Consider the following 16,872-nt stretch of genomic DNA (forward strand, 5'->3'; position numbering starts at 1 on the left):
GTGTATTTGTTAAACATTTAATTCTTAGCATCCTCCAGGATGGTTTTTGAGACAAACTAATATTTTAAATTTCCTAGGTTTTTACAATTTTTTAAATAATTCAAATACACAAAAAAGTTTAAAAATCTAATAGAAACTTAGGTATACTCCTTAAGAGGATTTAAGATATTCGTTTTGCCAGGTCTTCTTCAGACTTTTTTTTAAGAAATAAAACACTGCAGAATGAATACCGTTGAAGGCCCATTACCTTCACCCTTTCTCTTCCCACTTTTCCCAGGGGTAATCACTACCTTAAAGTCAATGTACATAGTAACTCTCACACATGTTTTTATATTCAATGGTGTCTGACTTTAATTTGAGATTCCCTGATTGCTAAAGTAAATCTGAGTATGTTCTCATATACTTCTTGGCCAATTGGACCTTTTCTTTTGTGACCTGCCTGTTCATAACCTAATTTACCTCATATCTGGGACCTCTGCATTCATGTTCACTTATATACTAGACTTAAAACCTGCTGTTTTTTTCTGGTTCTCTCAACATCAAGTATCTATTGTTTTTGGAGCTTAAAGCTTAAAATGTTACTTAGAATGATGCTTATCTTTCATCACAATAGCAGGTTTAACTTACTTTTTTAATAAAAGGAAAAGAGATGATTCATTTTAGAATCTCCTTACTTGAAGACCAGAAGTGCTATCTGGATACACTAGAGTTTCACTGAATTATCCAAGGTATTTGCTGATTTAAAGACTGAGGTCATACATAATAGCTCATGAAATAAGACTAATAAATGATAGTCACTAATTTTATTATACCTTACTATGTAGAGCATGGTGCTAAGCCATTTATGTTTCATCTTATTTAATCTTCAAGAAAAAAATCCACTGTAGTATGTACTACTATATTCATTTTATAGATGAAACAGAGGCTTACAAAGGCTAAATAATTTGTAATAGATCCCAAAGATTTTTAGCAGTAAAGCTAAGGAGATTCACACCTAGATCTGCGTGATCCATTCTCTCCCTCTCTCTTTTTTTAAATAATGTACTCTATAGTGGGTGCTACCATTTTAAAAAAATTTTTGTTTTTTATAAATTTATTTATTTATTTTTGGCTGCGTTGGGTCTTCGTTGCTGCATGAGGGCTTTCTCTAGTTGCGGTGAGCGGGGGCTACTCTTCGTTGGGGTGTGCAGGCTTCTCATTGCGGTGGCTTATCTTGTTGTGGAGCACCTGCTCTAGGCACGTGGGTTTCAGTAGTTGTGGCTCGCGGGCTCTAGGGCACAGGCTCAGTAGTTGTGGTGCACAGGCTTAGTTGCTCCGTGGCATGTGGGATCTTCCCAGACCAGGGATTGAACCTGTGCCCCCTGCACTGGCAGGCAGATTCTTAACCACTGCACCACCAGGGAAGTCCCATTCTCTCTCTTAATCACTGCATTTTACTCCCATCTATTTTCTAAACACATGAATGACATCAGGAGGACATTTCCTAGGTTTTAGGCAACTTTATTTAATTCCCCAGACATACTGTAAAAGTTTACTACTTTGGACCAATTGGGGAAAAGCAAAGTTCTGAATCAGTTAATATATATAAAATTCAGAAAGTCTAAATAGACCAAGAACACTTTTAGAAATGAGATCTCTGTAAGAGATAAGAAAGATCTATAATTAACATATCAGCTATCATTTTAGATGAAAGTGAATTTTTTTTAATTACTAAGTTTCTTCTTAAGAAGCTTAATCATTTTTTCAAAACTCCTATTTGCCCAATGGATTTACTTGTTTCATTATTTTAGGTAGTATAAGTCAACCGAGCTGCTATCCTAATCATTAAAAATTGTCTACTGGCAGAGGTCTATTCAACTAGGTTTTACTGAACACGATCTAAGAAGCCACAAAATCTTAAATTTTAACATATACATCAAAATGAGAGTATAATCAGAAAATCAAGGCATGAAGGAGAGAACAATAGTTAACAGCAAAATTTACCAGGGCATGAATAATCTCATGTTTCACTGTAGACAGCATCCCAACAAACTCCTGAGGCTGGGTAGAGATCATATTTGGACACAGGTTAGCATATCCTGCAATTGGCCTGTTAAAACAGACATTAAATTTTTAATTATATTCCAGGACAATATGTATTATACTTATTAACCTATATTTTTCTATCAAAAACTGATCAAGGTCAGAAAAATCTTTGTGAAATATCAAATGTCATTTTACAACATAACATCTAACTTTCACTGTCTTTTACTTTCCAGACATATACCTGTGTTCTCCTATGACATTGCTAATCAGCAGCTGTTCCCTCAAGAGGATAGAGTCAGTTAATTATACTTCAGTGTGAATTTGTAAAGTATGTCAATATGTACCAAAAAAGGGAATGAACTAAAAAATTTTAATTATAACACTATTTTTCTTGCAAAATTCATTTCTGACTTCAGCATTTCACTATATATATAGGCACAGGGACAGACAAGTAGGTAGAGAGGAAAAGTAGGTACAAAAGAGGACAATAAGCAAATCATTCAGGTTGCTGCAAGTTGCTGAACCTTCTGATTTCCATTTCACTATTCCCTTTCTCCTGTCCCAATAATGCCTTCATTAACATAATTTTTTAAAAAATTTATTTATTTTTGGCTGTGTTGGGTCTTTGTTGCTGCACATGGGCTTTCTTCTAGTGTCGTGAGCGGGGGTTACTCTTCGCTGCGGTGCGCAGGCTTCTCACTGCGGTGGCTTCTCTTGTTGCAGAGCACGGGCTCTAGGCACGCGGGCTTCAGTAGTTGTGGCTCGTGGGCTCTAGAGCGCAGGCTCAGTAGTTGTGGCGCATGGGTTTAGTCGCTCTGCGGCATGTGGGATCTTCCCGGACCAGGGCTCGAACCCATGTCCCCTGCATTGGCAGGTGGATTCTTAACCACTGCCACCAGGGAAGCCCAACATAAAGTTTTTTATCTTCCTATTATCTTCTTTCATACAGTATTCTATACCTTCTAGAATCTACAGAATTCTATATCTCTTTCTGAGCCTAGAACTTGAGAGTCCAAGAGCTCACGAGGACCCACAGTAATTCAATCAGTTTCACCACGCACCCACCTGCCTTTCAAAAGCTGTGACAAACAGTAAGGAACCCCAAGGTATTTCTCCCAACACTACCTCAACATTTTACCATAGAAATACCACAAACCTCCCCAAATGGTGATGGCCTATTTACAGAGTAACATTTGCCTTATTTAGTTAAAAAAACATACAGTGCACTTTCTTCATACTTGAAAACAACAGACTTGCACTTAGAAAAGTATGAGTATAATTCACTCACCAAAATATTGCCACGGTGACCTCTAAGATATAAAATAAACGTCACTATCAGGCTTAAACCCTGTCAGGAACTTCCTACTGCATTTATTATTTTTTTTATTTTTTCCACGGTACGTGGGCCTCTCACCACTGTGGCCTCTCCCGCCGCGGAGCACAGGTTCCGGACGCGCAGGCTCAGTGGCCATGGCTCATGGGCCCAGCCGCTCCGCGGCATGTGGGATCTTCCCGGACCGGGGCACGAACCCGCGTCCCCTGCATCGGCAGGCGGACTCACAACCACTGAGCCACCAGGGAAGCCCCCTACTGCATTTAGAATGAAACAGCCCTGTCTACTTCTCCCTCCAACGCATCCCCTAAAGCTCTCATCCTCAAGCACAGTTTCCACTGGAGTGGCTTCTAAGAGCAACAGGTAGACACAGCATTTTCCTAACATAAGCTCTTTCTCCAGCTCTTTATTTGGCTGAAGCCTATCGATTTTCAGGTTATATCTAAAGTTTCACTTTTTCAAAGAGGCCTTTTTTGCCCAGTTGATCTAAATTATGTTTCCCCCTTTTGTTCTCTTTTATGTTGCAACACCCTGTCTTTTTCTACAAAGTATTTATCATATTTGAAATCACATGTCTATTTGTATCAGTATTTAACTAACATCTGACTCCCTCTGTAATTTGTAAGTTCCATGAGACAGGTACACGTGTCTATTTTGTTCACCTAGTCTGCTGGCAACATATTAAGCACTCAAATATTTATGGAATGAATTAACGCAATATAGCAGTTTTGAAGGAAAGTTTCACTACTACTAAAAAGATTCAAAAAGAACAACTTAAGATATTGCTCTTCTAACATCAACATTCTCCTCATAAGCAACCAAAATTTTCCCCATGTATGAGAATACATACATGAGTAGCTTCAGATTCACTGACACGAGGAACATTTATTCTTTCAGCTAGTCATTCACACCTAAAGTGAACCAAATGTTCAAGTGCCTTAAAGAAATATAATAGCAGTGAAAAGAAAGTGAGATGCATCTCTGGGCTATGGGATTCTCATCTGTGTGATAACTCCTATGTTGGATTCTCTCCCCAAAAGACAATTAGATACTTTAAGTACCTTCAGTATTATCAGATGCTGAAAGGAGCTGAACTAATCCAGACCCATCTCAGCATGGGATTTTATATCCCTCTCCCTACTTCCCCAGGGAAGCCATTCTGTTCCTAATACATAAGGTTCACTTTAACATGTCTTTTGTTTAAAAAAGTAATTAAAGCTCATTGGAAAAAGCTATATATCCAAACATATAGAAATGTATGAAGAAAAAGGTAAAAATTCCCTATTTTACAAACTACCACCACTAAATTCCACTATCACAGGTAACTGCTATCAACAATTGGGGTGCTTTATTTTTTGAGTGACCAGCCATCCTGGTTTGCCTAGGACTGAGGGATTTCCCGAGATATGGGACTTTCAGGGCTAAACCAAGGGTACTCCCGAGAAAACTGGGATAGTGGGTAATCCTAATTATTTTTGACTTTTACCTTAGCACATTCAAGTCCATACACAGAATTTTTGTTTGTTTTTTTTTTTGTTTTTTGCGGTACGCGGGCCTCTCACTGCTGTGGCCTCTCCCGTTGCAGAGCACAGGCTCAGGACGCGCAGGCTCAGCGGCCATGGCTCACGGGCCCAGCTGCTCCGCGGCATGTGGGATCCTCCCGGACCGGGGCACGAACCCGTGTCCCCTGCATCGGCAGGCGGACTCACAACCACTGCGCCACCAGGGAAGCCCCATACACAGATTTTTAAAACAAGTATGAAATCGTATTATGTACACTGTTTTGCAATGTTCTTCTGACACTCAACAGTATATTAAAAATGAGATTGTGTGTGTGCACAATCCATATGGTTTAGGTCAAATTAAGATAAAGAGCCATGATTCTGCAGCACTGCTATTATGAAGGTATATTTCTCAAAGACACCTACTTTAAGAAGTATCTCATTTTATCAAGTAACTTGTCATTCATTTAGCACTTCAAATACCATATTTCCTTGATATTGAGACACCAGTAATTATAAAATTTCATAAATTTAATGACAGCTTCTCAGGAAAAAAGGAACAATCTATTAAATACATATATCCTTTTTACTAAACAACAGTACATATACATCTTCAAAACCATATAGCACTTCCTTCTTCAGTAATAAATATTTGACTCGATGCATTCTCAACATTCAGAAGCTAAAGATTTCTGAGTTTATTTCATGGATCAATAATTATATAGTAACATGCTAACAGACTGCTTTCATAATCCATGATGCTGATTTTGACCTCCTTACCACCTTCAGTATTGACAGTATAATTCTGAAGCATATATTAGTGTTTCCTTTGTATTGGATACTTGGTCCTACTAATAATTTCATTTTTTCCTTAAATTAATTAGCTATCAATAGAACTGAAACAGCTCTTTAAAGTCAGCTAGTATTTTGATAGGTAGATGAATGTTCAGGAACTCGGCAACGGTCCTTACATTCACTGGACCATTGAATGTGGTCACATTAACTCTCCTAGATTTGAGAACGTCACATACAAACTATACTGAGACATACCAGTTTCTACTGCCTTTAACTGATTTGTCTGGTGTGTAACAGGCAATCTTCTGTATGCATAACAACTTTATTTCAAGGCTGCTTCACTGAGAAAAAATTTTTGAAATATTTTTTAAATAAAAAAGAGGGAGCGGCTAGGCCTGTGAGCCATGGCCGCTGAGCCTGCATGTCCGGAGCCTGTGCTCCGCAACAGGAGAGGTCACAACAGTGAGAGGCCCGCGTACCACAAAAAAAAAAAAAAAAAAAAAAAAGAGTCCTTTTTTTTTTTTTTTGGCCAAGCAACATGTGGGATCTTAGTCCAACCGAGGACTGAAGTGGCTCCTCCTGCAGTGGAAGTGTGGAGACTTAACCACTGGACCGCCAGGGAAGTTCCGGGACTCTAAATTTTTTAGAGATAATTAAGCTAAGTGAAGGACATAATGATATGACAATTAGATGAACAGTTATTTTGAACATCTTACAGTTCAGCACAGAAGTGCTAAAATTAAAGTTCAAATTGTTTCCTTAGAGAGGTGTCATCACTTTCAAAGAAAATTCTATTGACAGTAGACTTTTCCTTTGGAATTGGTACTTATATTACCATATGCATAGCAGTTGTATAACCTGGTTCCCCCACCACACCCCAATCCAGGCAGTATGCCATTTCTTACTACTGGAGGTAATCTCGCAAATGCAAACTTCTTGTACTCTCAACACTTAGAATATGTTTTAAGAGTTCTTATTTTAGATCTTGGGAAATAAGTCTCAGGGGAAAGTTTACCTGTCCATTTTTGCTTCCTGCTGACAATAGGCTGCATAAGAGATGATGTTTTCATGGCTGCACCTCTCAGTGGCCAGAGCACCAACATAAAGAACAAAGTCTGCATCCCGGACTCCCTCTTGGTCTGGCACACCCACTGCTCCACAGGGCCACTTACCCCCACAGCAGACTCTGCATTGCTATGCCCATGGGGGACAACAACGGAAAAACAGACCAGAGATGAGGTTAGCTATCAGGACTTTTAATTTATAATGAATCCAGACTCTAAATATGTATGATTTAATTTTTATTTATTATCCTTCAGCTTTTATCAAAATCCATACCTCTCTCTACTCAATTCCTATCTCTAATTTTAAATTTATTTTATTAAAATTTCTACTTTATATACTATAATCATAAATGTATAATATTAATTAAAACAAACAATTGCTATTTATAAAGGGCATGCAACCAGGGTACAAAAAAGACAGCAATAGAAAAGGTTTTATTAAACCCTGAAACTAGGTGAAAATTACAAGGGACCTTCTTGTACACATTTTTTTTAGCAATTTCCCATGAATCTATAGTTACTTCAAAACTAATTAATAAAAAACTTTATTTACTGGAAGTATTTTCCTATTATAAGTAATTCATGTATCTTGTTAAAAATTCAGATAATACAAAAGTATATAAGGTAAAAAGTTAAAGTCATCTTGTAATATTACCTTTGTTTCTAGTTTTCTAAGCAAACTTTGCCCTTTTAACATACGTTTTTTAGAGAACTTCTTCTATCAAAGTTCCTAAACAATCATAATCTCCAAATTATAAATAGGAAAATCAGTAAATGGTGTTTTTTTTAAGGCATAGGTGACGCTTGCAGAGAGAGAAAAGACAGAAATTCTCATTTCATTACATTGTTTACTCTTGCTTCTCTAATACATGTATTTATAATTTTAAAATTCAATTACTTTAATCTGTTAATAGTTGATATTAAGAAAAGCTGTGATTTAATAGCATTCTTTACATGATCTCTCATTTATTTAAAAAAAAAAAATCAGGACCCCCAAGAAGATAAGTAGAAAGCAGAATTTGAAAAAGCCAAAAGAATTAAAAACAAAAATACCTTAGAAAAAAAAGCAAAGAAATATGCCTTAAAATGTCTACGAAATATCTCTAAATGTCTCAGGAAAAGAGATAAATATGTAATTAACAGGTTGTTTCAATTTTTAAACATGTTCCCCAAACCCTCTATGCTTTCAAGAAATTTGATAAAAGAAATGGAAGCTGAGTAAGTTAGCTGTATTAGTGCCAAAAGCCTTTAGTGAGCTTCAAATACTCTGAGAAAAAAATTATAAAGTAAACTTCAACTATATGCTTAATTTTGCTGACGAAGTCAATGTTTAATAATGTATTCATTTTCTAAAAGTAATGAGAGAACACAGCTCAATAGAGAAAAGCAGCTAAAGCAATAATCATATTTTCCAAAATATAGGTATAAATAAATTGGCTTTCTGGTTTACACATTTAAACTTTTTATATTTTTTCTGATACAAATAATAGATGCTTAATATGAAAAATCAGAACATTACAAAAATGTATAAGTTAACAAATAAAAGCCCTCCATAATCCAACTCAATGAAAACCATTAAAATTTTATGTGTCTCCAGATTTTTTATATATGTATACCTCCAGATTACTTCATAATTTTTATATGTGTGTATACACTTCTTATTTTTTATGCTTTTATTTCAGCTTTACTGAAAGCTGAATAATTGATGATAATTTTTAATTTTTAAATGAAATAGACTAACTACCCATACTGATTTACAACTTTTTTTTCCATTTAAAAGCTTAACTATCTTTCCAAATCAGTATATAAAGATCTATTTTGTTCTTTTTTTTTTTTTAATATTGTTCATTTATTTTGGCTGCACCGGATCTTAGTTGTGGCATGCAGACTCTTAGTTGCGGCATGCATGTGGGATCTAGTTCCCCAACCAGGGATTGAACCTGGGCCCCGTGCATTGGGAGCAAAGAGTCTTACCCGCTGGACCACCAGGGAAGTCCTTCTACTTCATTCTTTAACAGCTGTGTAGTGCTCCATTATGTGGTTATGCCATAACTTAAGTAATATTAATATAGGCATATTTATAGTTTTGCAAAGAATATCCTTGAACATATATTACATAGTTATAAGTATTTTTATGGAATACATTTCCAGGTTGGGTTAAAGCATACACATTATTTTTATTTGAAGAGATAATGTTAAATTGCCCTTTAAAAATTCTGAGGTATATAGCTGCTAAAAGATGTTTTGGAGGGCAAAGATAAAGTCCTAAGCAGACACGATTCAGCCGCCTCAGAGATAAATTGAAAAAAATAATTAAATTCACTTGAAAACCAATGAAAGAATAAAATCAGCACACCTAACTGTGATTACTTTTGGTAGAGAATGAAGCTTTTGAACTTAAGTCTGTAAAATCTTCTTAGTGACAATCACAGATTGAAAATCTGTCATAAGTTTATCCTAAAGAATAAGAACATTGCTAAGAGCAGGGTGAAATACCTGGAGGTGCTCCTCAGGCACTATAACGGGGCCACATCTTGTATGCTCTGCACATTCCCCAGTACAGCATCTATGGTGATCATTTTCCTTCCGAAGGTATTGGTATTGGTTTGTTGCACATTGTCTTCAGTTCATTCGTACATCAAAGTTTAATTACAAAAAAAAATAAAGATGAGTTCACAGCAGTTAAAACATTGTAAAAAACTAGTAGCTGCTATGTTTATTTCATTTATAATAGTTACTATTTTAGTTAGAAAAGTAGTCTAATAAAGAATTTTGGTTCCATGGCAAATTCTTCTGATCTGGGTTTTCAAACACTCAAATACTTCAAAAGCCAATACTGTACACATGAAGGAAGGGGATATGGGAAAAAGGGATATGGGAAAAAGCCAATACTGTACACATGAAGGAAGGGGATATGGGAAAAAGGGTACAACTATACCCAAGGAAAAGATCCAGTGGGTCACCTCATAATGGAAAATCGGGAAAAGAATGATTACCCAACAGATGCTCTTTTATTCTTTTTAAATATCTTACAGTTTGGTCTCCAGGAACCAGCATAATAAAATACTCCAGTATAAAACTCACAATTTGCCATACTGACAGAATGGGGTGGGCAGAGTACTAAATACTAAACAACTGAAGAAAATGACCTGTGTGTAATGTGACATACCTACTAAGTAATATGGTGCCCGCAGGTCTACGAACCTGAAAAGTCTTCTCTAAATAAGAAACAGCTTGTGGAAAAAGTTTGGTCTAAATAAAAGTTGGAAAAAAAAAACCAGTCAGAATTACAGCTAAAAGATAAACTATATTTAAAACAAGTAAGCATAGGATATTAATGACTAAGGGGAAAGAAGGAAAAAGCCTTATAATTCTGGAATATAGGTACTAGTCAAAAGTTGTGTGACTATGGCTAGGGAAAGATTGAGTCTAGGAGCAAAGGAATTTCCTCATTTACTAGTTTAGTTTGGAGGAAAGAACATTTAAATAGAATTTAAATGTTCTTTCCTACCCCATTTAAATAGAATATTATAAAACATAAATCACAACTATTAATATTACTTTAAATTTGAGACTGATTTAGATTATTCCAACATGAAGGTAGTTTATGTTAAGAAAATCATATATTTAGAAGATCTACTTTAGCCTCACCCATTTCTGTGACCCCATAATGAAGTGGCTTAATGTGTGTGTGTGCCTCTGTAACAGTTAAAAAACTTATGAGGCTAGCACCTCTATAAATGACCTTGGCATTTCATACTATCAGGCCAATTAATCTTCATGAGAATGAGCATTTCCACCAAGAGAATAGTGTTCTCAATGTTTTTAAAACATCATCTTTTTCATCCTATCTGAAGCATGCTCTGCTCCCCTAAAACTTAAGAGGACAAGTAAAAATATGAGAATGATTTAATATCAAATTATAAAATGAGAAGACTAACTTAATATCAAATATGAACAAAGTTTTGGTGAGTGCATCATAAAAACACCTTGGTGATAATAGAAATACATTCACTACCAACACCTTTTATTCAGTCATTCACAGAATAGTTATGTGTATGTTTTTCATTACTGAAGTAAAATTTACATACAATAAAATGCACCATTTTAAGTGTCCAATTCAAGCTATGAGTATTTATTACATACCTTTACAAGGTGTCTTTTCTCAGGGAGCAACCTGAAAATGATGACATAAAACATAAAGATTGCCATGCTGAGGGCAAACCACTATCTCATTTTTGTTCAGAATACAACTGGCAGGAGTCCCAAGGAATGCTTTGTGGAAGCATGCCATATCAGTCCCTCTAAATCTCAATGAGCATTTAAGAGTTGATCACATACTGTTTCATTCATTTGGGAAGTTAAAGATAGGGAAAGACATCACCTACTCCCAATAGCTCTTCATAAACTACTACAGATTCATAATTTATCTCTTTTCTGGACGCCCTCTTACTCTAAATTAAAAATTAGGCTATATCATCTCTCTGGTTAATAATTTTGTAAATGTTCTTACTATTGTATTAGTATTTTGTCTTATTGTTCCTCCAAGTACTTAAGTGCCTTCCAGGTCTGTTATTGACCACATAAGTAGACATACACTGGTGTGCTTAAATTATTCATGATGTATAGATTTAAATCATATCCCATGGCCTTCATCTTTCTAAACTAAAAAGCATATTTAGCTTAATTCCATTTTGAGGGTACACTAGCATCTACTTCCATTTATAGAACTCCAGGTAACAGATGAAAATATTTTCAATAGTTTGATTCTTAATAAAAAAAGATGACAGGGGCTTCCCTGGTGGCGCAGTGGTTGGGAGTCCGCCTGCCAATGCAGGGGACACGGGTTCGTGCCCCGGTCCGGGAGGATCCCACATGCCGCGGAGCGGCTGGGCCCGTGAGCCATGGCTGCTGGGCCTAAACGTCTGGAGCCTGTGCTCCGCAACGGGAGAGGCCACAACAGTGAGAGGCCTGCGTACTGCAAAAAAAAAAAAAAAAAAAAAGATGACAAATAATGATGTACTTACTCTTCAATACTTTTATCGTAGACAGTCTTGATTCTTAAATGTTCATTAACATCTCTCTTTATAATATGATTTGCCTTAAGATGGACCTTATTTATGACCTAAAAAAAAGGAACAGATTTGAAAAAAATGTATAGATTAGTTAATTGAGGTCCCAACTTAAAATTAGTAAACTAAATTTCAAGTGTAATACCCAGAAAAAATACAAGAACTAAATAAATTGAGAGACAGTTCATGCTCATGGATAGGAAGACTCAAAATTATCAAGATGTCAGTTCTTCCCAACTTCATCTATAGATTCAATGCAATCCCAATCAAAATCCCAGCAAGTTACATTGTGCATATCAACAAACTAATTCCAAAGTTTATATAGATGGCAAAAGACCAAGAATAGTCAACAAAATGTTGAAGAAAAAAACAAAGTTGGAGGACTGACACTACCTGACTTCAAGATTTACTATAAAGTTACATTATCAAGACAGTGTGGTACTGGCAAAAGAAGAAACAAATAGACCAATGGAACAGAATAGAGAGCCCAGAAATAGGCCCACATAAGTATATTCAACAGATCTTTGACAAAGGAAAAAAAGCAATACAATGGAACAAAGATGGTCTTTTCAACAAATGGTGCTGGAACAACTGGATATTCACATGGGAAAAAAAAATGAATCTGGAGACAGACCTTACATCTTTCAGAAAAATTAACTCAAAATGGAATATAGACCTAAAATGTAAAACACAAAACTATATAAAACTCTTAGAAGATACCATAGGAGAAAAACCAGATGTCCTTGGATATAGTGATGACTTTTTAGATATAACACTAAAGGTACGATCCATGAATGAAATAACTGATAATTTCAACTTTATTAAAATTAAAAACTTCTGCTCAATGAGGGTTAACATCAAGAGAATAAGAAGACAAGCCATAGACTGGGAGAAAATATTTGCAAAAGACAAATCTGATAAAGGACTATTATCCAAAATATACAAAGAACTCTTAAAACTCAACAGTAAGAAAATGAGAGACTTCCCTGGCGGTCCAGTGGTTAAGACTCTGCGCTTCCAATGCAGAGGGCCCGGGTTCGATCCCTTTTCGGGGAACTAAGATCCCACATGCCATGCCCAGCGCGGCCAAAAGAAAGAAAAAGAAAATGAACAATCCAAGTAAAACATGGGCCAAAAACCTTAATAGACACCTCACCAAAGAAGGTATATAGACGGCCAATAAACATACAGAGAGACGTTTCACATTATACGTCATCAGGGAAATGCAAATTAAAACAACAAAATATCACTATACACCTATTAGAATGGCCCAAATCTGGAACACATACTATACCAAATGCTGCCAAGGATGTGGAGCAACAGAACTCTCATTCATTGCTGGTGGGAATGCAAAATGTACAGCTACCTTGGAAGACAGTTTGGCAGTTTCTTACAAAACTTAACATACTTTTACCATAACCACCCAGCAATCATGCTCTTTGGTATTTACACAAATGAGTTACAAACTTATATCCAAACAAAAACCTGTTCATGGATGTTTATAGCAGCTTTATTCATAACTGTTACAACTTAGAAGCAGCCAGGATGTTCTTCAAGAGGTGAGTGGATAAATAAACAGTGGTACATCCAGACAATGGAATATTATTCAGAGCTAAAAAGATGAGCTATTAAGCCAGGAAAAGACATGGAGGAACCTTAAATGCATATCAGTAAGTGAAATAAGCCAATCTGAAAAGGTTACATACTATATGATTCCAACTATATGACATTCTGGAAAAGGCAAAACTATGGACACAGTAAAAAGTTCACTGTTTGCCAGGGATAGAGGGGTGAGGGATTAATAGAGCACAGAGGATTTTGAGGGCAGTGGACCTGTATGATACTGTAATGATGGCTACATGTCGTTATACATTTGTATTATACATTTGTCCAAACACATAGAATGTACAACACAAAGAGTAAATCCTAATGTAAACTATGGACTTTGGGTGACTATGATATGTCAATATAGTTTCATCAATTATGACAAACATACCACTCTGGTTGGGGATGTTGATAATAGGGGAGCCTATGCATGTGAGGAGGAACAGAGTATTTGGGAAATCTCTGTACCTTCTTCACAATTTTGCAGTGAATCTAAAACTGCTTTTAAAAAATAGTCTTTAAGGGCTTCCCTGGTGGTGCAGTGGTTAAGAATCTGCCTGCCAATGCAGGGGACACAGGTTCGAGCCCTGGTCCAGGAAGATCCCACATGCTGCAGAGCAACTAAGTCCGTGAGCCACAACTACTGAGCTTGCACTCTAGAGCCCGCAAGCCACAACTACTGAACCCACATGCCACAACTACTGAAGCCCATGTGCCCAGAACCCCTGCTCCACGACAAGAGAAGCCACCACAATGAGAAGCCTGCGCACCTCAATGAAGAGTAGCCCCCACTCGCCACAACTACAGAAAGCCCGTGTGCAGCAACGAAGACCCAACACAGCCAAAATAAATAAATAAATAATAGTCTTTAATTTAAAAAAATGAAGATGAGAAGACAATGGAACAAATAGTTAAAGCACTAAAAGAAAGATATTCAATACTGAAGTGTATCTCCAATGAAACTACCCTTCAAAAATGAAGAGGAAATAAAGATATTTCAGATAAACAAAAACTGAGAGAATTCATCACCAGCAGACCTCCACTACAGGAAACACTAAAGGAAGTTCTTCATGGTAATGGAAATGACACTAGAGGGTAACTTGGATCTTGTCTTAGTTCAGGCTTCTATAACAGAATACCATAAACTGGGTGGCTAACAAACAACAGAAATTTACTTCTCACAGTTCTGGAGGCTGACAAGTCCAAGATCAAGGCGCCAGAAGACTGGGTGCCTGGTGAAGGCTCACTTCTTGTTTCTTAAGGCCATAGTCTGGTTGTATCCTCTGGCAGAAGGGGCAAGGAGCTCTTTCATAAGGGTATTAATCTCATTCATAAGGACTCTGCCCTCATGACCTAATCATCTACCAAAGACCCCATCTCCTAACCATTATATTGAGAGTTAGCCTTTCAACATATGAATTTTGAGGGAACACATTCACTATATACAAGATCTGTAGGAAGGAATGTGGACAAGTGGAAATGTTAGATAAGTAAATATAAAAGTCTATTGTGTAGAAAACAGTTAACATAGCAGGCCTAAGACTACTATCTTTAGAAAGACCTGCTTGCAAGTTTGACTTTTCACTGGTCCCAGAATTTGAATGGTAAACTGTCCCTACACTGACATAAAACTTCCCTAAGCAATAAGGCAGTCTCATTGTGCCCAAACTGTTAACAGAAATACAGTTTATGCTGAACATCTGTTTACTTCTCAGAGTCAGGAATGTTAGTGACTGAAATTGTGCCTACATGAACCGTCTCCAATAAAAACCCTGGACTCCTAGACTCAGACGAGCTTCCCTGTAGACAACAATTTGTGCTTGTTCTTACAAGTTACTGCTAAACGGATTAAGCATGTCCTATGTGACTCCACTAGGAGAGGATTCTTGGAAATGTCAAGAAAAATTCAACTAACAATCAAGTTAAGAAGAGAAAAGGGTATTTAATTTGGGCCAAACTGAGGATTATAACCTGGGAGATAGACTCTCAGAAGTTCTGAGAACTGTTATGCCCGTTAGAAGTCAAAGGCACAGTCATATACATTCTCAAGACAAAGAATCATACATCAAAGTGACATACTGATATTTTACATAAAGTTCACCAAAGATATATAGTCCAGGTAAGCACGTACAAAGGCAGAGAACAACAGTAAGTCACTATGGCTCGCTACGGAGTTGGGAAAGAATGGTATTCTTTTAAAAAATTACATTGCTAGTGCCAGAAAAAAGGGGAAAAAAATCGATCTTTATGATCCAGCAGGCATTCCCATCTTTGAGGAGGTCTGGTTAATGTGTAATTCAGATGCACACAAGGAGGGAGGGAGGAGGCCCAAACGGACACAGAGACAGAACTTTATGTTTAAAATTTCTTGTCCTGCCTTAAAATACACATTTTATTTCATCAGAAGCTTGTGTCCGGTTTCCTTCAGTTTTTGCTCCGGGAGCCATTTCTTTTTACTGATTGTGCTTGATATGTATCCTTTCACTGTAATAAATCTTAGCTGTGAGTACAACTATATGCTGAGTCCTATGAGTCCTTCCAGCAAATCACCAAACCTGGGGTGGTTTGGAGACCTTCAACACAATTATACACATATTTCTTTTCTTCTTTTCATTTCTTTAGAGACATTAACTGTTTAAAACTAAAATTATAAAATTGCAATTGTGAGAGTTATATGTAGAGTTATTATATATTATGGTAATAGCAAAAGGACAAGGAAATAGTGACACTATACTGTTGAAAAGTTCCCGTATTTAACATGACTATAAACTTCAAGTAGATGTCATAAATTCAAGATACATATTATAATCAATAGAGCAAACATTCAAAAATATATTGCATTTTACTGTTGGTTAATTACACCTCAATTTAAAAAGTAAAGCAAAGAGATACAGCTAAAAAGTAAACAAAGGAATTAAAATAGAATACTAAAAAACAGAAGGCACAAACAGTCAAGTGAAACAAAGAGAAAAAAATAGCTAAACTGCCAATCCAAACTCAACCATGTCAAAAATCACATTAAATGTAAACATTAAATGTAAAAGGACTGAACATTCTTGTTAGAAAGCAGAAACTGTCAGACTAGAGAGAGCAAGATGCAACTATTTGCTATCTGTAAGAAGCCCATTTTAACGATAAAGACACAGAGAAATAGAGAGTATAAGGATGGAAAAACACACATCATGTAAACACTGATCAAAAGAAAGCCAGAGTGGCTATATTAGTATTAGACAAAGTATATTTCAAAACAAGGAGTATTAATTACCAGGAATAAAGAGAGGGGCAGTATGTAATGCTAAATGGGTCAATTCACAAAAAAATTACAATGTAAAATGTGTAAACACCTAACAGCAGAGCTGCAAAATACGTGAAGCAAAAACTGAAAACTGAAAGGAGAAGTAAACAAATCCACAATTATAGCTGGTGACTTCAACATTCCTACTCAGTAATCAACACAAGTAGACAGAAAATCAGTA

General features: G+C 36.3%; 1 protein-coding gene across 2 annotated transcripts in view; it reads right to left on the reverse strand.

Annotated features, from left to right (window-relative positions):
* Positions 1 to 16,872, reverse strand: part of LMLN (leishmanolysin like peptidase) — a 79,285-nt gene that overhangs the window by 47,415 nt on the left and 14,998 nt on the right. For both annotated transcript variants that reach the window (XM_060010822.1, XM_060010823.1), the window contains exons 2-7: positions 11,747 to 11,844; positions 10,866 to 10,896; positions 9,889 to 9,971; positions 9,216 to 9,339; positions 6,671 to 6,849; positions 1,984 to 2,089 (exon numbers count right to left, since the gene is read on the reverse strand). In XM_060010822.1, the coding sequence (XP_059866805.1) occupies positions 1,984 to 2,089; positions 6,671 to 6,849; positions 9,216 to 9,339; positions 9,889 to 9,971; positions 10,866 to 10,896; positions 11,747 to 11,844 (621 nt within the window). The remainder of the gene's footprint in view (positions 1 to 1,983; positions 2,090 to 6,670; positions 6,850 to 9,215; positions 9,340 to 9,888; positions 9,972 to 10,865; positions 10,897 to 11,746; positions 11,845 to 16,872) is intronic.

This window comes from Delphinus delphis, chromosome 4, assembly GCF_949987515.2.
Source record: "Delphinus delphis chromosome 4, mDelDel1.2, whole genome shotgun sequence".
Classification (NCBI taxonomy): domain Eukaryota; kingdom Metazoa; phylum Chordata; class Mammalia; order Artiodactyla; family Delphinidae; genus Delphinus; species Delphinus delphis.